Source organism: Falco peregrinus, chromosome 11 (genome assembly GCF_023634155.1).
Source record: "Falco peregrinus isolate bFalPer1 chromosome 11, bFalPer1.pri, whole genome shotgun sequence".
Taxonomy (NCBI): domain Eukaryota; kingdom Metazoa; phylum Chordata; class Aves; order Falconiformes; family Falconidae; genus Falco; species Falco peregrinus.
Window position 1 is genome coordinate 18504465 of NC_073731.1, and position 23337 is coordinate 18527801.

Here is a 23337-nt window from a genome sequence, read left to right on the forward strand (position 1 = left end):
TTGGAAATGTGGAATACATTATTTTTTTTATTTCTTTAATCTTAATCTCTCTTGTTTGCTTTTATTGCTACCTGATTTCAGAAAGGATGTACAAGGTTGGCTGTGCCCAAATTTAACCTTTACGTTGTTTCTGAAAGTGTGTCCGTTCATGTTTCCTTTTCTATCTTAAACTTAATGGCTAGAACAGCCTGAAAATAAAGCTTGAGGGTATGATAGGATAGAAGAAAAGAATACTTGTACTTTCTGTAAAGACTCCAGCAAAATTTTATGACTAAATGCAGGTCTTGAATGTTCAGGTGAGTGGAGTTTAGGACCAGCGTACAAAAGTACAGGGTATGGACACCAGGGACACATGAACAATGTCTGTGGCAGACTAGTTTATGGATTATTCTTGAAGCTGCTCTCCTCTAGTACTGCTTTGAAGTATTCCCATTCTATCTGCCTGATGTACCATTACTATTTCAGAGTGAAGTACTTTAGGAAATTGATGCATTTGATATCTGCAGTTCATTGTCATGCTGTCAGTGGTGGAGCAAGTTCACCCAGGAAAGCTTAACTAACCTCACAGATAGCAATTTATTTTTTGCCCTTGCACTGTGTGGACCTACATTTGACTCGTTTTCAAATACAAGTGGCAGCTCCACAAAAACAATAACTCTTTCATAGGCTTAAACCTCCTGCATAAAATCCTAAACTTCTGTGAATGCTTTCAAGTTTCTATGCAGCTGTTCAGATTGACATAGGAAGATAAAATAAGGTCATAAGTTTTTCTTCTCTTAACCTTGTCTAGGTTAATGCTGCATTATAGTTGTTGAAAAGTTATAGCTTCTAGCAAGATTTTTGATGTTCTGTAAATTACAGGAATATGTCAGGAGTTTTTGTAGTTAACATAATATGTTGGGGGTTTATATGTTAGTGAACTGGTTAATATGTGATGTTTGGTTATAACCTGACGATGTACAGAGAAGTGCTCTCCATTGAGCTCTGTCCTGTTCTAGGAAAGGAGAAGTTAAGAGTTCTCCTGTGTTTTGTTTTCTATTTTTGTAAATATTATCTATTTATCTCTCCATAAGAAACATAATACCTTAAGAGATTTGCTTATTTGCTTTTCTGTATGGTATAAATGAATTTATAGCTGCCTGTAGTTGTCTTTCTATACTCAAAATGGAATTTTAATGCAGAGAGGTCTAGATTTTTGCTCTAGCAAATTCCACATATCAAGTGTTTGCTATGTAAAGTGCAACTTAAATGAAGCTTATTTTCTTTAAATGCTAAATAGTGACTTATTAAATTATTTCAATAAAATTAAAATACAATAATTGCCAACTTCAGTTTAAATCAACTTCATACACAGTAAGTATTGTATTTTTACTATACTGCATGTGGTCATAGTTTCTGCTGAATAACTTAAAATAATGCAGCAATCCAAACAGATAATTAAGACTACAAAGATTATGTTGTATTTTTTTTATTTTATAAGTTCCTCAGTGTAAAGGATTTATGGGTTTATTTTTTTAAAAGAACAGTAAAATCATTGTCTTGCTCTTAATTTGTTATCCTTTGCTGCCCTCTTCAGCTCAGATGATGTACATCTTTGGAGCAAGGTAAGTGGAGATAATGCTGTAAATAAAATAAAGTTCTTTAGGCACTACATGGTTATGATATGTTACTGTAAATCTGAATTGTAAGCCCCATAATTGTAGCAATTAATTTGAGCAAGACTTTTGTCAGTGGCAGATTTTACAACTGTATAAAGTTGAGTTTTCAAATTGGATAGTTAAGTGTAATTGTGAAAAATCAAATGTAGTGTTACCATGGAGTGTACGTTAGCCACTCCAATTTCTAGATTGATGTTGTAGCTGAAGGTAGTATATAGTTATATCTTCCAGAACAAAGTCTGCCATGGTTTTGCAATCTGTAGTTGTTGCATCCCCACGCTAGCGCTAATGAAATAATAAGGTACAATTAGAATTGTAAAGTTTTTGTCATATAACATAAAACATTGAAGGCAGTGCCAGATAAAAGAAATCACCTGGATGAAGTCAAGGGAAAGTGACGGATCATCTTGCCCTCTCTGGTATGGGCTGCATTAGGAAGACACTACGATATAACTTGATCAATAAATTTTGCAGAGCACTAGAATAGAGCTGTTGGCAGATACTGCCTGATGTGGAATTTGGGAAGAGATGCACTGTGCTTTTTGTCTTTTTTCTTTGACACTGTACCTGGTGAACTAATGAACTAGTACATAGTTTGCAGTATATTTTAGATTTTTGCAGAGAAATCTTGGAATGAAATGAAAATTGTAGTTTGAAAAGTCACTGATTAACGATACATATAAATCGGGTACAGCTTGTGAGGTGCAGGGTTTTTTTTTTTATTTCACTACCATTTTCTGTTGTGTAAAGACTGTGGTGAGAGGATGTTTTTTGTCCTCTGCCTCTATCTTTCCTTTTTTGCATTTAAAAAATGACAAGGGGGGATAGGGAAAGGAAAAAAGGGGATCTCTTATTACTCCCATTGAGAAATTAATTTTGAAGGACAGTCAGAGAACTGAAGTAATGGTGGTCTGCACATGAAGTGGTGTCTAGAGTTAATTCTGCTGTTTTCCACAATGAAAGAAAGACACATTTTGTTGTCTTCACTAAATTTTTGAGTAAATACGTGTATCAACCTTTTAAAATAAGAAATGCTAACTTGGGAAGTAAATAGATATCTAGCATTAGAAATGATACCACACATTCAGTTTTGGGTTTTTTTTCCTGTAATCCATCCTTTTTGCTATTCTGAGATTCGATTCGGAAGGAGAATTGTGTAGTTATGACTTTCTTGGATTTTATTGTAGCGTGTGTTGATTTGTCATAGGAGGGTGAGGGCAAAAGGGCAGAAGACAGCTGTAGTTTAACTGTGCACAGTGTCCATGGTGTTTGTAGAATGAGAAGTGATAGATATTGTATTCCACTGCACATTTGGTATTTTCTGGCTTTATTTCTCCCATTTTCACTAACGATTAAAGCTGAGGGCTCCTTCTCATTTGTCATTACTTAAAACACAGCACTTTAACAGGGGGAATGTATCTCCTTCTGACTTCTTTGAGATTGCATTCTAGAATCATGGCAGATAAAGCAAGATTATTGAGATGCTTAAAATCTCAGTTTTTAACTACAGATGATGGTATTTCCTTAAGAATAGTCAAATGGTTTTTTTCAAGTTATATAGTTTAGGTTAAAGTATTGGTAGGTAGGATGTGGGGACTTATCGTAAATGCTTCTTTTGCTATGATGAAGTAAAATCTGTGTATTCCTTCAGTTTGTATGACTGATGGTACGTGTGCTAAATTTAGTTAAACGCAATTAATTTTTATGGATGCATATTTTATCATTCCAAATTGCACTTATTTACAACAGCTCTACTAGTTATCTTAAATCTAGCAAAGCATGATAGATTGTGTTCCTCTATTTTCTTTATATATTTGGGCCGATTTCAGCCTTTCAGTAAATTGCAACATAATTGTAGTATCTCCAGGAGTGACACTAGTTAATATTTGCTTTAAGCGATGTCTTAACGATAGCTAACTTTCTATAGAAATGATACATAAACAGAATACTAGAGTATCTGTCTTACTGCCATACCTCAGAAGGCATTTCTCTTTGCAATATTTTTCCAAGAAAAACCTATTATTTAAAAAAAAAAAAAAACTTCTTTGTATTTCTTAGGGAATTACTATGATGTGGTAAAGAATAATACTCTAACAGAGAAATGCTTTATTATTTTGAGAATTCAATTTCAGATACTGTTTGTCCTTGCTTGCTTCTTTTGGCTGCAATGTACGATTATTCTGTCTTACCAGATAACAGAACTGTTGTACAAGGATGAACGTTATTGCCTGACGCCTCCAGGACCAACTGGTAGAGTTTCAATTTCTATGATTGTAACTTATCCACAAATCCGTTCTTCTGTGTAATGATGGGTTTGAGGGATTACAACAGTAAACACTGATTGCTTCTTTTTGAAAGTGAAATTTGAAAACATGTTGGGTAAAATCCTGATTTGAATAATCAGAGCATATTTTGTGAGATCCATGAGGTCTTTTTTTAGAATTATAAACAAATCTTGCTGATTTATTTTTCTAAATTTATTGACTGAAATAAAGATTTAGAATGAACATAATATCAGTGTTTAAATAGTTTTTATAAAATATTTAAAAATGCAGTCTTTCAACCCAGTTTTACCTTTAGTAGCTCTTCCAATTTCGTGAAGCAAAATGGTACTTAACATCCCAAATCTTCTACTTTGATATAAGTATACTTTTTTATATAATCTGTTTTTTTAAATAAGAGTTTTTTTTCCTCCTGGTGGGGCTGGAGGGGCAAGGGGATATGGGGAAGGCATAACCTTTGAGAAGAAAATAAATTGATGCTCTTCCTGTTTGTGGCTACAGGACTCCATATATTTTTACACTTTCATATATAAAACACTTAATGCTATCTGCTAAAGTCTTTTAATCTTGATTTTCTTCAGGTAATAGCCAGCTTCTTCAATATTAGTTCATCTAATGGTTAAAATATTTTTATATTAATATTAGGATACTTAATGTAGCTTGGTAATGGAATATAATGGGTAAAATGTACAGAATAAATATGCAAAGTGTTAGAAATCTGTTTTTTTTTTCTGAGCAATGACAAAATATTTGTGGCAACTATTTGGGGTAGTGGGCAGGAAAGGGGGGGAAGGCCTTGGGCAGTACCACTTCTGTCACACAGTAGTGGAAAAAATAGATTGAAGTAAGATTCTGTACTGAAAAGCTGTCACTAGGTCTGAAAATAATTAATATTCCTTTCACTCACCAGTTAGATATGTGCTCCCAAACCACATAATCTCTATGCCTCAGTGATCATTGTTGCCATTTCAGAGCCTCTCATCAGGGTGACATCTCACACCAAAATGATTTCTTATAAATTAATCTTGATAACATGACAGTCTCAGTAATTTTAGTGGAATGCTTTCTCTTGTTTTTTTTCCACAGAAGCTGTTGGCTATTTTCTTTATCACTTGATTGACAGCATGAGTGACTCAGAGGTACAGGCCAAGGAGGAGCGTTTGAGACAATACTTCCATCAGCTGAAGAAGATGGTACCATTTCATTTTTTGCTACATAATGCCTGTCCTGCCTGACATGTATCTATTAGATTTAAAATTGCTGCTTTTAAGTACAACCAGACCACTTCTCAATGACATGCAAGAGCTGGAGACTTGAATTACGCCTGAGATAATTTCTGTTAGACAAATTTCAGTTTGGTTATGTTTCAAAACTCATATAATTTTTTCCCCACCTCTTGGTACAGAATATAGTTATCCCTACAGCCCACTGCAGCGGCATTTGCAGACTGCTGGACTCCTCTCAAGTTCCTGAATTAATTAAGGTCTGTGGTTCTATAGCAATTACTTTGAAGCTAAAAAATCTGTACTCTGTGAATATATTCTCCTTTGCAACATAAATACCTTTATGCAGTGATTTTATGTAAGCCTTTTAAACTTTCCATGATTTTTCACCGTTGAAGCTGTTTTCATTTCATATGTGAAAGGGATACATTTAACAAGTGCTTTTTTCAAGTCAATGTAATAATGCTGCAGAATACAGCTTTTTTTTAACATTGCAATTATATAATTAACTTGGAACATTTTTAGCTTGATATGCTTGCTTAGAGATGGAACTTTTGTGGGGGGATTAGTGATATCTTTGTCTTACTGTGTTTTAGGATGCAAGGTTACTGTCTCATAAAAAAATCCTGTCTACAGACAACATTCCAGAAGTAAGTAAATTCGCAGATAGCTGTGCTTGTTCTTACTGTAATAATAATGTTTGGATATGGGTTTTAGGTGAAGTGTAATCACTAGCTTTCAGATCATGGAAGTATATTAATGTTATTTAAATCTACCATTTGAAGTTCAGAGGTTACTTTCCAGAGTAAGCGTAAAGGCAGTCCAGATTTTCACATAGACCTGATACTTGACCTTGGAGTTGGCTAAGGTTTCATGCCTCAGTTTCCCTGTCTGGTAAATTTTTTTCTTGAAAGTTCTAGTTAGTTAACAGTGGTGGTGTGAGACTTAATTCATGCTTGTAAATTACAGTGATCCACTTGAATGGCAGGAACCATATAAATCCACACAGCTTCTAATGGTGGAGTGTCAAGTCTTTACGTCTCTGATCTGAGCAGAGTGGAGATGGAAAAAGAAACAGGCTTCTATTCCCTACTTCCCTGAACACAAAGAACTGAGTAGGAGAGAAATAGTAACGTTGACCTTCATAGATACACTGCTTACTGCTTTTTTTACTGTATTCTGACTCAAATCTTCAATTAGTATGTACTATTTAAACAGATAAAAGCACCTTAAATGATTAAAAAATTTCTTAGAGTATGAAAGAAGAGGATTATTTTGTCTGTCTTTTATTAAAGTGATCCGACAAGTTGTTCAGGGAAGGGTGTTTTTGCAATTGACATTCTTTCTGTTACCTCCATTTAGAGTGCTAAATCTGACGTGTCTGCTTTGGAGAAGAAGCTAGAAAAGTGCAAAGCTGAAAACCAGCCTATTACAGATGTCTTGAAACAACTCATACATGCTCTTTGTGAAGAAGAGGTATCTTAAGCAATGCAGAGATAATTGGAAACACATAGCTATATTTTTAAAGGGACATAAATGACTGTATTATGGAAAGACATAGTTAAGCAAAGACAAGTGCAGTGCTTGAGGTTTCATGGTTTGATGCTTATAAATCAAACGGAAGTGCAAAAAGCAATTAAATCAAAAGGTTAACTAATTTCAGCAACACCTTGAATGGCATGTTTTGGGGTTGCTGAAGTTTGTTTACAATAATCTGCAAAGTGAATGATAGTAACAGCTTTGATAGGTTTATCATACATGCCAAATGTCCTTTCAAGCCATGGCTCCGGTCTCTTATATCTAGATTGTCAAGCAACTGATACATGCACTAGTCATTTGCAATTCAAATATTACTAGGTTGTTAATGCAGGGATTGAAATTCCATTTTCCTGCAGGAGGAAAGCTCTTCTGAGATAAAGGGTCTCTTGCCTTCATTCGGCAGGCGTCCAGCTGTAGTTTACATTCATTTAGTGTGTGTCTGTAATTTGTGGGGTATCACCACACTTTTATTCAGTTTCTTGTTCAGTATGATCCTGCCTATAAAGCTGTATATATAGGAACAGTCACAGTTGTGCAGATGATAGCACAATATTCTCTGTTGCGAAGAGTACAATTTAGAAAGAGTGATTCTCAGCTGTCTGTCTCTACAATTTTGCATGTGAAATAAGACTAGAAGCAAACACCATTGTAAGTTCAAAGTGGTCAAATGTATGAATAGGAATGTATAAAATATAAGCTTTCTATGGGATCATTAAGTAGTTTCTTATTCTTTAGAAAGTAGTTTTGTTATGTGTTTGGCAGTGTACCAGGTGAAAATTGTTATGAATTCCAAATAAACAAGAACTATTTTAGAATTTGGATTAATCATGTTTATGGTGTTTGTCTGGAATAAAAAAAAGTCTTACATTAAAACATACTAGAAATATAAATGTTAAGCAAGAAAATATAAATATATTTAGAAATCTACTCTCAAGCTAGTCTAAAAGCTGTTTAGAAAAATAGTTAATTTCTGCAAAATAACTTCCACTCTTTAAATTTGCTAAAGCATTACAGCACTGTGTTTTCAAATGTGATCTTACACTACTAAAAGCACTAAAGCAGTCATGTAACTGCACACTGAACATAGAAGAATCTTAGTGTCATATTGACTTTTCCTCTAGTTCACATCGTTTCTTTGTTCCTTTTTTAGAATATGCAAAAAGCCCTTGAAGTGAAAGCCAAATACGAACCGGACATGGTTGTCGGTGGCTATGCAGCCTTAATAAATTTGTGCTGTCGACATGATAATGTAGAAGAGGCAATGAACCTGAAAGAAAAAGTGTAAGTACACCGGCACTGAAACATGTCAGAGAGATTTATGCTGATACACAGACCTTACTGAATTAAGTAGGTTGAGTATTAACCCCCTCATCCATTTTTAATTAGTTTTCCCCACCAATGTATGTGCATTTAAAACAGTCACGGGTGTGGTTTTTTGAAACAAAAAATTTGCTTTGTATAATGGAACATCAGAAGCAGCTACTTCGTATGGTCAATAATTATCTTTTTCGTTTTCTTTTTTTAAGACAAATTGCTATGTAGGATCTGATTTGTTTTTGTTTTAAACATATATAGCATCCAGATTGAAGTTTGGCCTAATTTTGGGGGAAAAAAAAAAGTACTTGTATTCTGTATTAGAAAGCACCTTAGAATGTGTTTAGGATACGCTGTACCTATATTGTCTTTAGAATAGCAGTGTTTCTGAGCAACATTATTTTAAGACTGTCAACAAGCATTCTACTTAATTTTTACTTTCAGAGCTTTGTATCTTGGCTGTGAGAATTAGCTCCCAGGTAAAAGATGGAACAGATTCTTACAGATCATCTTTCTGTTTGTCCCTTCCCTTTTTTCCCTTGAAAGCCTCCTTTAAGTCTGATGCTACAGTGATTATAGAACAAGTTATGTGTTACTTTCAGGTTTTCTCTCTCAGATGCACCTACAAAGTATTTGCTTTAGTTTTACACTAGGTTTGCAGGCAGGTGCTCATTATACTTTGTTAGTGCTTGAAATTACGTGAAATGATTGAGCTGTGAATATCAAGAAGTTTGCTACCCTGCACATAATGGTGGTGTATTTGGTTTGGCTGTACTACCACTCTCACAATCCTCATGGTGAGCTTGTGTGAAGTAAACCAGAGTCTTCTAGTGGAGTTTCAGCTGCTTTAGCACGTTTTACTGATCTGCCTCAAGTGTAGCATAATATTGCTAAAAAGTGACTCTTTGAATTGTTACCCCCCCCAAAAAAAAGAACAGAGAAAGAATTTATTTTAAAACTTCCAGAAAAAAGAACAAAATACATAGCAGAAACTTCAAAACAGTAGCTTTTGACTTGTTACTATAGGCAAATAGTTTCATTTCCTTTTATTGAAAGGAATATAGCCCTGCACCAGCCACATGGACTGAGTTTTTTTCCCAGGCTTCTGGGAAATACCCTATTTTATGCAATAACTACCAAATAATTAAATAGTTAAACCTTTTGGCTCTTTAAAATACAGCTGGGATTTTGGGGATGTGAAGGGTGTGTAGGTAATATTTTTTAATCCCATTTTAATGGTGCATCTTTCGAAGTCCATCAGGTGTTTCTTTTAATACTTAAAACTTTTAGTTCTTAATGCTGTTGCTTTGTTGTGTAGTTTTAAAAATATATCTTTAAGCTGCATCCATAAAATGTGAACTTCTGTTGATACAATTTGTAATGTTTTACTTTCTAGCTTCCCTAAGAATTCACCTGTTGCTCTTGACACTGGAAAGTACCTAGCACTGGTAGAAGTTTTAGGAAAGCATGGTAGACTAGAAGGTAATCCATTTGCTTTCATTGTGTGTTTCTGCTATATAATAAAGGTATCTTGCCTTAAGAATAAAAATGTGAGTTGATATTAATGGTATATCATGTCCTGAAAAGTGCTTGAACATTTTGCATACAAATTTGCATGTGAATTCAACCAGAGATGCTTGGACAGTGCAGGCCATTAGTTTTAATGGATTGGCAAGCTTGTCATTTACATTTGCACAGCTCAGTGCTTTTTGCATTTCTGCAGCTAGTTTTTATTAGCATTGCTGTTTGGATTGAGTTTGAAGATCATGACTTATGGCACAAATTGCGTATGTGCCTAGACTAATGGCTTTGTTTTTGCTTAAGAAGGTCTGAAGGCTGAACATAAAACCTATAAACATAACCTTCTCATAAGAGCCAAGTTACTGCAAAAAATCATTTAACTTTTTATGAAGTATATATTTTTCTCTTAATATATTTTTATGTTTGTTACTGAATTTTAGTCAATCTGTCAAACTGCCTAGAAATTTTGGCTTTTAATCAGTGTTCTGCAAACTGCCTATTTTCTATTTCTGTTTCTAGGTGTTTGCATTAAGCTGTGTGCTCTTTAATTTCTGTAATTTAGTCTAACACAATTCTGTAATTTACATGATTTGGTTGATCTTCTAAAGATCTCTAGGCTGTCATCAACTTTAAAAGGTGATTCTGAATACCTATCTATGATTTTGTAGAAGTCTTAACACTATAACAGCATGGTCCAAGCCTAGACAAAAAATGTTACGGTTATACATAAAACACTATACAATAAAATAAAAAAGCTGATGTAATTTTTTTCTTAGGTTTCTTTAAAAATTTTCTTGGCCTCTTAGTATGCTAAGCTTACTGTTAGAAAAATAATAAACAAAGCTGATGTTTTCCAAATCATAATGAATCGGATCATGACCACCTCTACGTTAAAGCAGTTTGAAAAGATTAGCTTGCTTTTAAGAGCATGAATGTCCCTCAGAAAATAAACCAATTCATAAATATAGCCAAATGTAGAGTGGTCAAAACATTCTGTCTATGCAATAATTAAGAACATTATAAAAATGCACTTATTCCATATACTAAAATGTTTGTTTCTGCCTTACTAATGAAGCTTAATGAACCTAATGTTTTAACATGCAGTCTGTTAGGAAGCTTTCATTGGCTCTCCTTGGCTAATTAGTATCGACACAGCAAACAGGCCCTATCGGTATCAGACCATTAGTCTGGCTGTATATACAGTGTAAACATATCTTTATTATCTGGCCTCGTGACAAGCCATCTGCTGAAGAAACAATGGAGTGATTTAGCAGATGTTAGCACTGAACGATAAAAGCATCCATTTAGTAGAATCTTGCAGCTATAGGGCAGACTATACAGGGTTATGTGGTGCAGAGTGGGCACACAGTTCCTATCTATAATTTGTAGTCAAAGTTGCAGCAAAATGATAAAACCATGCTATTGTGGATTTATAATTGTAGTCTCGTTTAGAAATGCAAGTAGTAATTAACTTGAAATCGGCATTATACACCAGAATTTACATTCCTGCTGGGTTTGAAATGCTGTTTTAATAGCAGTTTGTTTTCCCTACATGAAATTACCTAAGGGTCTTTTGTGTTGTTTCATTGTAGATGCTATTAACATTCTAACAGAGATGAAAGAGAAGGATGTTCCTATCTCAGACAGAACAGTTGCATCTTTTTCCCGCATTCTTAATGCTGCTGCCATGCGAGGTGAAGTTGAAACAGTGAATCGATTACATGAGACCATTGTGAACCTGGGGTTGGCAGAAGCTGCTGTCCTTCATGCCCCTCTGATTACAGTTCACCTTGAAAAGTAAGCTATGTTGGGGCTTCAGATGAAACAAGTTACGATACGATAATTTACTTGTGTTACATGACCTGTGTGTGCTATACACAGCTGCACATTCATATTTAAAAGTGCTTGTGCACATAAACATGCACATACATAATACTTAAGTGAACGAGGAATAGTTGTGAGCGAACATATTTTCTTAAGTTATGTGAGTCTGTTTTCATCAGTTGTACATCACCATGTTTTCTGGGAACAACAGCTGTGTTTTATGGACACATCAGAGATGAAAGTGGCTATATATTGCAATATGCTTATGAATTAGTTGTTCCTAAAGTCTGTTTGACAAGATAGCTGTTCAGAGCCTGATAGATACTTTCTCAGCTCTTGTGGTTAAGTAGTATATGTTCTCCCAGTAAAACAGCATTATTTTGCTGTGCCATCCAATCCATCTCAGGTGAGTTGAAGGGCAGTTGTTGAACACTGAAATATTTTTAATTCATTAATTGAAATAATTCAATGTTATTGCCAATAGTTTGCTATGTTGCTGAATTTAAAATTCAAAGAAAATGTCTAGTTTGTCTGTGGTGATTGCCCTCCCACCCCATATACTTTTAATACCACTCAATAGAGAAAAGGAAGTTCATTCATCCATACATTAATTCATTCTCGCAGGACGTATCTGTAATTCCATGTGTCATACTCCTTCGCATAAGTTCTCATTATGAGTTGTAGGATATTTGAATTCAGGTACATATGAACTATATTAAAATGTGTTACAACTGAGCCAAGAGTTCCTTTCACTTCTTTTACCATATGCACAATCCTTTTATTGTTTTCTGAAGTGATTTATGTAGTTGCTGGATTTTAATACCTTGCAGCTAGAGTGATTGATGAATTTCTTGCAGTTTGGTTCATGTATATGAAATGTTCTTGGCTTAAATAGAACACCTATGAAATAAATAAATCTTTCATAGTATTGTGAAAGTCAGCCTCAAAGATGCATACTAATATCTCTGTTAACATGTAGAACTTTTTAGTTCTTGTAAGTATTCTGGGTATGCAAGGTCTGTATAACATTTTCTGTGCACAGAATTCTTGTAAAAAAAGATGTAACTCTTGGTAGATGCATCTACATTCTCTTCTAAAAAATAGTATTTTAGTGCAGTGGTCAACAGTTAAGAATACAGTGTACATCTCGGTCAGCAGCACTGCCTTGGTTACGTCACATGAAAAGGCGGATGTGTATGAAAGTAATTTAACTGCAATCCTATGTAACGTGTCGGAAAAATACCTGATATGCTTTGCAGTGTGCAGTAAGAGCAGCTGCATTTTACATAATTGCTTTATGAGCATTGACATGCAAGTTGTATATGGCACTACTTGGGTTCTTATCGCTTGAGAAGTAGCGTATGATGATGTAAATAAAGATGTGGTCATGTGCAGATGCGGAAAGGGGGACAGTAAGGAGTGTTATTTCAGTTTGATTTGCACATTCTTTTGGATTATAAATGCTTGGTAAAACTTTCTAAAAAGTTGGGTTTATTTTATAAGTCACGAGACTTGTGATGAGACTAGACTTTTAAAGGAGAAAGTTATTCCACACTGTGGAGCCATATGGCTACAAGTCATTGGGACTCACCTGTATACAGGTGAGTCCCAATGTCTTAATACATTTCATATACATAAATACAATACAAAGTAAGCTAATTTCCTGTGGGGTTTTTTTTGCCACCTTATGGGTGGAGAGACTTGCTTCCTCTTTCATTGTTAGACAGAACAGAAGGGAGAAACTTTTTCCCCGTAATTTGCTTGGGAGGAATAACTTGAGCTTTAGTGGTTTGGTTTTGGTTTTTTTCGCCTCCTGTCTTGGAGATGCTAGGAGTTGCTAGTCGTTTCATTCAGGAGTAGTGCTTACTGTTTGACATCCAGCAGCTCAGGTATCATGTTGAAATGCTGTCACTTAGCTGCAGGTCGTCATCATGCCTCTGAAATTAGCTTGGGGATATTTTTTAATGTTCCGCAGCAGTGGTTATGGCTAGTGTTTTGTGTTCTTAATTTATTTCAAACTTTTTGATTGCATATAAAGGGATCTGTGGTTTGTTTTTGAAGATTTCAACAATTGTAGCTGTAAAAGGTTATTATCTACCCCTTTTCTCTGTACTCAGCCTTGAATATTCTGGAATTCTTGTTGAGTCCCCGTGCATGTTAAAAGTGATATTTTGCAGCAGAGCATGGAAAATACATTGATGATGATGATCAGTGCAACTTGACAAAAGCTAACAAAATACAATATTGTGCTAGAATGGACATTTTGCCTTCAATATTTTGAGAAATATTTAACTGAAGTAATGAGAGAGAGAACTCACACTATCTTGGGTTTATTTACCCTGAGTAAATTTAAGGGGAACCACACTTCTCCTTTTAATTACACGTTCTTCATTTATGACTCTGAACAGTTTTGCAAGATTGTGAAATTGCATTAGAAATTGAGACAGTCTACATGTGGAATCTTGTTGTGCCATTCAGGGTGGTAAACGTGCCTCGAACAGTATGACAAAATCGTAGTTTCGAAAATATACAAGGATGTGAAGAGCTGGTACTTTTCCTTAAAGCACGTCTTCTGTACTGGTTCTTCCAACTGCAAATAATTGGAGAAGGTTATGTTACATACACTATATAAAATTTCTTATGATTTTAAGAATCGTAATTTTGGCTTTTACCTTCTCTACCAACTGTCAGGGAAAGCCTATTTCAATATGAGCCATTTTACAAAACTGAAGAGGTTTGTAAAGCTAAACTGCTCCCGTGCTATATGATACTTTCCTAATACCTGTTTACAGGATGATAAATTAGCAGATACAGTAACTACTGATGATTTATTTTCTTTCTCCAAAAAAGCTGCACAAGCCAACTTTCCTTAAGAACTTGATACAGCTCCTGCCTTTTCATTAATGTCAGTTTGTTTCTGCTCTCCTTAAATAATACCACCTCTGAGAAAAGAAACAAACCAAAACATCTTCAGGTTTGAAATTTACTAATGCCCTATTTCAGAAGTGCTTTTAAGCAGAGGGAGGAAAATCTGCAGGTAAACTATGAAAACATGTTACAGGCTGTATGAATAACATTCTGTTATTTTGAAAGCAAGCAGTTAATACTTGCATTTTAAATGATCACAAAGCTATAGCTGGATAGTGCTTCTTTAAAAATGGTCAGAGTATTTTAGTACGGCATTGTCCAGTAAAGCATTGTGTTCTGCTCTGTGATTAATCTTATATAAACTCACTTTCTTTAGTTTCTGATGTGGCAGGCACAGTGTGAATGCAGTGCTGTGACAATTTTTTCTACTGTTGTTTTTACACAGTTAAATTCACCTGTGGTTTTGTTTGAGATGATACTGTGGCACATGCAAGTTAATTGACTTTAAATTTGCTTTAAAAAATAGGTATCTTTTTAAATGAGGTGATATTTTTAGGGGGCGGAAAAAAGAATGCCTCTAGTGGGGAGAGTTTTTTCTGATTTTTAGCGGCATTATTTCAAATATTTATATTAAAACTCTTTATGTATTGCAATGAAATTAGGGATGTTTGGCTCTCTTACTCCATTATTGCAATTAGGAATTTAGCATCATCAGTGCCAGAGGACAAAAGTGTCTCATTTGCCCTATGGGGACAGGACAGTGATAAGATGATTTTTCGTCAAGGATCATTGGGTCGTAATTAAGTTACATTCATGGCTATTGCTTTTTGAAGGATGATTGGTAAATGACAGGCTTCATGTGCTTGGTACGGACAGTGTTCACTAGGGTTTTTTCTCCCTCTGTCAGAAAATCCTGTTGAGTCTGATAATGTAAATGTGGCATTTTATTCTGAACAAAAGAGCAGGGAAATGAGCTATCTTGTCTAATCATTCAGTTGTTTAACACCGACTTCCAGTTTAGACTCAATTGGCTGGAAAGCACTTGACATGTGAAGTTAGTGCTGTTCGGAACGCATGTTTGAGTAAATTTTAAAGTAAGTGACAGCTAAATTGTACCTAGGGAAATTACAAAGCCTTCAACACAGTTAATTTTTTGGGGAGGATTAGTTGTAATTGCAACACCAGTCTCCTTGAAGATTCCTTAGTATAGCAAATGAACAGAAAAACATTTAGCTCTTTCAAGAGCCCATTCTCTTTTAACAGAATAATTTTTGTAAAGCTGATTGTACCTTGCTGAATTGACTTCCCTCTACACTAACATCTGCTTCAGATTTGTAGAGAGGGTTTTGTTTTACCAGTCTACCCTCCACCCCCACCCCAGAGAGTCCCTTTTTTCTTTCTACCTCTCTAGCGATTTCAGGTTTGAGAGCTTTTCAATCAGTAAACCCCTTAGGTAAATTGCCACTTCACTAAAGCTTTATGCATAATGTTGCAGCACTTCAATTAAAATCAATATTTGGAGTCTTATTTTTATCAGGCAGACTCTCTGGCTGGGAAAGTTGTTTATTACAAGTAAAAGGGTTAGATTTAGTGCTACATTCTTGAAGCAAAAGGGGAGTGGCTTGTTGAAATTGACGGGAGATTGTTACATCCTTGCCTCTTAGAGCCAGTCCTGCTACACAGTGTGTTCTGCAAACCCTTTGATACCGAGTTATATTGTCTCTTCAGATAGCTTTGTGTGAGTAAAATTGCCCACATAAGTATTTTGGAAGATTGTGCTCATAGTATCTTGGACTTCATAGGCGTCCTAAACAGAAACCGAGTGAATCTGAAAACTTTTGATATCTTAACCCTAGCATTGATTTAGTTGAAAAATAATGCCAAAGTAGTACTCTTCTGAGATGATGTAGGGCCAAGCATAATGCAGTGATGACTGAAGCTCCTTCTGTCATTCAAAAATAATAGTGTATCTTCTTTTTTAAAAGAACAAGTTTCAATGAGAGGGAAAAATACACCTAATCTGTAAGTGGAATGGGTATTAGCCCTCAACAGATAATATTTGTGAGTGACTTAAAGCTGTAGTATCTGGCCAACTCAAAATGAAGCATGGATCACCTGCGTTCACATTTTAAATAGCATTTTATCCAGACTGACACTGGAAATCAGATTTTCCCGACACGGGTATGTGGGCTTTATTTCCTTTTTGACTTGATCTGTATTAATTAAATAGTAATTTTTGGACCAGGTTTTTAATGTAATAGTGTAGTAAGTATCCTTTGGGAAGATATTAAAAGGATGTTTGACATGCCAAAGTTTGTTCAGAGCCTGCCAAATATTTTCAAAAGTACAGCTGATTATTAGCTTAAAAGTCTCCTGTCTAAATAGTATTTTCTTAAAATCTGGAAAATATATTTCATACAGTTCTTTAAGTTAGCAAATCATAATAAATATACTGAAGTGTTAACTACACTCAAAATTTGAAGCCTGCAGTAAGTTCTTAATTTTCATTTTCATTCATTTTCTAACAGGATTGTTAAAATGCTTACAAAAGTCATTGCTGGTACTTACTGGAATTAACTGCAGTTTGTGACAATTACAAAATACTGCAGGTTGCTGAATAAAACATATTAACTCAAGTACAAGCATAAGGCTTGGTGGTTTTTTCTTTGCAGTAGTAATACAAACAATTTCTTTGTAGAGGCTGAACTTCTATAACTTATTGTTTTATAGTTGGTTGTTGCCAGTTTTATCATTTATCTGTTTTATAAAACCCATTTTCTGGTAAACTGGGAATGACTGGTTGTTTGCTTGAATGCAACTGAACAAATATCAGTTTTTGATAGATTCAAAACAAATGTCTAGTAAATTAGTGTGTAAGATACAGACCTCCTTAAATGCAGACTTATTTAGGTGCCTTCGAGCAGTAAGTACCAGTAACAAGTACGATATTTCTAGTTCTTTGCTGACTTTTTTTCTCTGCATATACAGTATTTATGCCTTCAGAAGTATACTTTTAGAGACTAGCAAACTGTAATGTTCCTGTTTGAATGACATTCCAATTATTCATTCATTTATTGATAGCTTTGACCTAAAAACAGTCACTTTAATCCTTTAGGAATACAGCTGAGACAATAGCATGGTTGTTTGAGCATCAATCTAGATTTATCACTGAAAAGCTAGATTTATCACTGAAAACTTTAATTTGAATGTATAAATGTTGTTGTGCCTCCTTAGAGGAGTTTTCTGTAAAACTGGATTTTTTTTTTTAGATGTTAACTGAACTTGCATCTAAAGCAGGAGAAAAATACTGATTATATAAAGCTTTATATCTGTCTATGGTAACTACCATAGTATTTCTCTCTTATGACAGTAATCTAGCCTGCAACATCTACTTGCAGTTTTGAAATTAACCTGTAATTTAGTCTTCACCCCAAATGACAAAAATTCAAATGACTCCATGGGGTGCCAGAAGATGCACTGTAAACAGGGCTCAGTAAGGGGGATAAGGTAGAAATCCATCATCTTAGGTTCATTTTCAGAATGCCAGTATTGCTGAACAAAATTAATTCTTCTTCTGTGTTTTACTCTTAAAATTTTTAAAATATTAGCCTAGATGAAGATAGTAGTATACAGTAGTCTAGACAGTTCATTCTTTGAAAAAACAAAATCTGTGCTGCACAAGAAATGCAGTGTGAGGAGAGGACACCTGAATTCAGTTTGTTTTAACAGTAATATCTTAATTTATTAAGGTTTAATTGATCAATAATACAGTTGCTTCAGGAATGCAAAACCATTTCAGGTCCTTTTTATTATGGCCTTCAGCTGCTGCTGTTAACTGATGGTTGGTTGTTTTAAATGTTATTTTATTATTTCTCCTTGCCTACTTCCACCACCCTTTATTTGATAAGCTTTTTGAAATCTAAAATGCAGTCTTATTGACTGCTTGGCTACTTAGTACATTTTGTGTGTGTCATCTTCGTTTGTTTCAGTTTTAGTTTAAACCTTCCCCTTCAAAGAATACCTTCACATACTGTTTTACCAGTGTTTCAGCGGTTCTCTTCTTTTGCTTTCGGTTTTGTTTTGTGTTTTCTTTTTAATTGGGTTGTAATCCTTTGAAAAAGGGTCTGCAGCAGACGATTTAGTTCTGTTAGTTACACACTAGAGGATGTTAATTTATATTTGTTATTTTAAGTTTCAGATCTGATTGTTTTTATGGCTTTTCAGTTTTGCATTTAAACTATGTATACTTCTGAAGGTGCAATACTGTATATGTAGGAAAAAATCCAGCAAAGGACCGAGATAACAAAAATGGAAATACTGTACTTGTTACTAGTACTTACTGCTCGAGGGCTTCTGAATAAGTGACTTCAAGGAAGTTAGCATCTTACCCACTAATTTACTAATACCGTGGATACATTCTAGTGTCATGGCTCTATGTGACATAGACCAGCATACAATACATTTTGGTACCTTAATATGTTGTTGAATTAGTTGCAGAAATTACATTTGTATTGCAGAAAATATACATTGGATTCTGACCTTTATATAGAATGAAAAAATGCTAGCCCTTCAATTGTGATGAAATGGAAATCAAGAGATGATTTATAGCTAGTTTGTTAAGGTGTAAAACAAGTATAAAGTGATCTAAAGAACTGTGGTTATCTTAATTAACTCTGGAGATCTGTATTGAAATAAAAGTGCTGTGGAAAAAGTTTCAAGAGCTTAAAAATAGAAAATGTCTAAACAGAGACATTTGGAGGTAATGTAATGTTCATAAATACTACTTACTAACAAGAAAAATAGAACTCAAATACAAACAGAGATATCTGTTATTGGGATTTTGTCACAATAATAGTACATAGCAGAACTTAAGAATTTTACTTCAAAGAGAAAGTGCATCTAATGATGGAGAGCATTCACACCTTTGGTTAATTTGTAGTGAACAGTGGTCATGCAATCTAAAATCACACAACCAAGAGGTTTAAGCATAAATCTGTAGTTCTGTTTTCATGTCTGTGGCTGTCAAGCATACATGGCATTTGTTTGTGGGAAAACTTCACTGGTTATTTAAAAATAACCGTAACATATTGCGGGGAGGGGGAGCGAAATATAGTCTTGAATTATAGATTGCTGAGTGAATTTTCCTTGAAATTTTCAAGACTGAAGTGGGCTCAGTATGCACTGCTCCTGCTTGGAATGTTTGATTATTTCTATTTTTGCTTTGTTTCATTCCACAAGGGATGACATGCCTGCAGCTCTGGAAGCTTTAATCAACTGTTATAAGAAGTATGGTAAAGTTCTTCAGCTTCATAACGTCTACTGTAGACTGATAGAAAAAGGAGACACTGATCTTCTGCAGAAGGGTTAGTTGCATGTAATCAGATCCTGTCTAGTTATATGGAGTGTTTTCTGGAGGCTTTTCTTCCAGGAGTTGTATATTATTTCTTTCAACTGAAAGAAAAAAAAAATGTTTTATGTTTATATGTGTAACTTCAAAGCACTTAAATGATGCCTGCATTCTTTGGATTGAAAATTTAAATTTTAACTGTAGAAGAATCCTGATGTTTGGGTAATACAGTGTCAAGCTCTCAGATTAGTGCCGATACGTATTCTAGTTATGTCTGCTATTGAGAAACAACTGAATTGTATAACAACACATCTGCTTTTCAAATAGTTGTGCAGTTAAGAAATCTCTGCAGTAGAGAATGCCAATATATAGTCTGTTTTCTTGAATGTGATGCAAAGTACAATGCAGATAAATAGAAAAACATTTTAAATATTCTCAACCGCAGATAATATGTTGTAATTATTCCGTATGTATCAAAATTTGTCTCCCTATAGCTTAGTCTTGGGAGTTTTGTGATGCTTGGAAAATATTAGTGTTAAGAATATCTAATATATATATATGTGTGTGTATATATATATTAAAAAATGCTTCAATATATTTAGTACATTAATGAGTTTTACTCTCTTTAGTTTCAGATTTTATAAGCAGAGAATATGGTGACATGATGGCTCTTTATGATCTCTTCTTTGCCTTCTTGCAAACAGGAAAATACAAAGAGGCCAGGAGGGTCATTGAGGTGGGATTTTAACTATAGTACTTTAATCATGCGGCTATTTAGACTCTTAATTAGAAACATTTAAAGTTTTTAACCTTTAATTAGACTTGTTCTGATTCATGTTAATAGAATTCAATCCAATAATAAAAAAACCACCCTCGACCAGCTTTATTTTGTATAATTACAGTTCAGAAGAGAGACAGTCTTGTATATTGAAATTGTTTCCTCACTTTTTCAAATTCGCTGTTATATATCAAAATGATATTTGCATATTAAATATCGGATTGTGGAACAATTAAATTAAACTGGCATTCCTGGGTGTAAAGTTGCTAATCCTCTTTCCGAAGGAATTCTTTGTTCTTAAAAGCACTGGAATTTAATTTGCTGCAGACCATGCTCAGATTTATTTGTAATGCTTGTCTACAAGTTAATCAGCCAAACAAGCGCTGTCTGCTACTGTTTGGCATTTAATTTAGCATTTCTTCTCTCTCTCTTTTTCAGGATAGTAAGCAGCTTATAGGAAGTGGTAGGTGACAAACTTGGTCTATTTAGGATTAGTATATTTTATCTAGACTTGATTGAAATTGTGCTTACTGAAATTGATAAGTCAAAGGGGCAGCTGCAGAGTCTGCCCAGATTGTGATTATTTTTCTTCTTAACACAGTTGTATGTTTTTAAAATGCTGCATAAGTTTCCCAGTTAATGTGTGGGAGGAGGCGTCTTGAAGAAAAAAGTAATACTTTGTCTTCATCATTTTTGTGTTATATACATACACAACTCTGTAACCTAATATTATGGGGGTTTTCTTCCTAAGACAAAGTATGCTTTTTTCCCTCGTTCCCCCTAGAATATGTGAAATACCAGTTATACCTACTTGAAGAATCTAATAGAATTCTTTCATTTAAAAAAAAACTTAACTGAAGATCTGCTTGTCTGTGGTGGAACAATACTGTCCTGCTGCAGGATGTGTGGAAATTGCTAAGCACAACGTTGAAGCACTGGTATTTTCGTTCTAAGAGCGGTTTTGGACCTCGGAGTCTTATAATACAGAAAAATAGAAATAACAGTATCTGACAGAAGACGACACTGAGGAGTTGAGTTCTTTTTATAGTGATTAAAGTATATAGGAGATAAAAGGATGAAATCTGATTTGGAAGTAAAATTAAAGCTAAATGAGTAAAACTGGTGCTTGATGTGATTCAGCAGCTGTTTCTTTGATACTGGCATTTAATTTCTCAAAACTTGTGTTGGTGACTACAGTTCAGCAGCCAGAACTATCAGAATAGGATAGTGAATCAATTATCAAATTGTTGGGACTTTGAAACTTGTCAATTTCATAATAGATGCTAAATGATCTCTGCAAATAGTCAGTATTTGGTGATTGATCATAAATTATTAGCAAACACAGACGCACACTTTGGTATAAATCTGAACACCTGTATCTGGAGACTAAGTGGAAGTTTTTCTGGCTTTTTATGCTATTTGAAGTAGGTTTTCTTGCTTTTACCTAACTTCTCTCAGGTATGAATTAGAGCTTTGTATATGCATGCTGTTGAGAAAAAGAGATTTTAACTTCCAAAAGTTTTAGGAGTTCAGGAATTTAGCTAGGATTAGCATGCATGTATTTTTACTAGTGGATGAAGTGGCACAAAATCAATTACTACATGGTGTGTTATATTTCAAGTATGCTTTTATTATGTAACAAGATGGTTAAGTATTTTTTGTAAAAAGAACTCGACAAGGGGTAGAGGGGGAGAAATCTTAAAATGGATTTTTTTACTAAAGAAGAAAATAGTTTTTATAGATTTGAACCATAAACAAGTTACTGTTTGCTTTTTTTGTTTGTTGGGAAGTTGAAGCCTTAGTCATTATAATGTGGATGATGGATTATGAGGTGTATGTGTATCCTTTTCTCTAGACCAGTGGTTTTTACGAGTAAATTTACTTCTCTTGTTGGTCACCTCAGATTGTTTTTCTATTTTCCTTTCTTGTGAAATATTATTCAGTGAAGGTGATCAATTGGTACTGCTTTCTCTTTTCAGATGCTATTGCGTATTAGAGATAGATTATGTTTCAGCATGTGCTTTTATCATATATTGCTGATTGTGGTGGTCAATTGATTTCAGTGATACCATTTGTTTTGAGAGAATATACAAAGTTAATAGAGTATCTAAAAGCACAGTAATGAAGCTGGAAAAAAAAATCTTAGAAACTAAGGAATTGTAGGTTATGGAGGATATGGCCATTTAAATGGGGTGTTACTTGCTGGAGACCACTGCCTCTGCTGGCTTTTGCTATTTTTAGAGATCACATGTACACTAGATGCTTATGTGAAACTTCATGACAGCTGCTGCTTTGAAAACTTAAAACTGAAAGCCCCAGGAATAAGAAAATAAGTCTTAAATCTCAGTCTTTGGTAAAATATGACTAGGTGACAGTAGTGGCAAAGGAAGAAGGGTAAGATTTGAGTGAGATTATAAAAATGACATCAGAGTTGTATATCTACATTATCCAGTCACACATGCTGAGCATGCATATATGTGTGTATATGAGCTTGTGTTGTGGGATATTGTCATAGCAAGAAAGCTGAAAGCTGTGGGGCTTCATCTGCTTGCTGGAAGGACAGCAAGACTAAGCAGAGAATGATAGTATAAAAGACTGCAAAAGGTGAATAGAAAGGAGATGAGGCAAAGAGTGCCCCTGACTGGTGCTAGAACAAGTAAACTGAAGCACGTGGAAGTTCGGTGGTGTGAGAGTCTGTTGAAGCAATGATAAGTGGAAGAGAAGCTGTGATGGAGAAGACTGGGGGCAGAAATGCAGCTAAGTTCTAAGGCTGCACAGAGGTTGGTTGATAAAGGAACAGCCTGCTGGATTGCTGGATTGCCTTGTTAAGCTTTTGAAAGTTTCTTCTCATTTGTTCTGTGGCAGGTAGCTAGAGAAAACCTCTCTCAGAGGCAATACCTCCAAATGAGGTAGCCTGTTTTATTCTAGCTGTACCTGAAGATTCTTGAGCCCTTGAAGTTATGCTGGTAGATGCTCTTTTGTT

The 23337-nt window shown here is 34.7% G+C and overlaps 1 protein-coding gene across 2 annotated transcripts in view; it reads left to right on the forward strand.

Moving 5' to 3' along the window:
• The window catches only part of LRPPRC (leucine rich pentatricopeptide repeat containing), a 92557-nt gene that overhangs the window by 31373 nt on the left and 37847 nt on the right, over positions 1–23337 (forward strand). For both annotated transcript variants that reach the window (XM_055816207.1, XM_055816209.1), the window contains exons 15-25: positions 1577–1604; positions 3851–3908; positions 5027–5133; positions 5346–5423; positions 5760–5813; positions 6526–6639; positions 7853–7983; positions 9413–9498; positions 11130–11334; positions 19468–19592; positions 20206–20312. In XM_055816207.1, the coding sequence (XP_055672182.1) occupies positions 1577–1604; positions 3851–3908; positions 5027–5133; positions 5346–5423; positions 5760–5813; positions 6526–6639; positions 7853–7983; positions 9413–9498; positions 11130–11334; positions 19468–19592; positions 20206–20312 (1093 nt within the window). The remainder of the gene's footprint in view (positions 1–1576; positions 1605–3850; positions 3909–5026; positions 5134–5345; positions 5424–5759; positions 5814–6525; positions 6640–7852; positions 7984–9412; positions 9499–11129; positions 11335–19467; positions 19593–20205; positions 20313–23337) is intronic.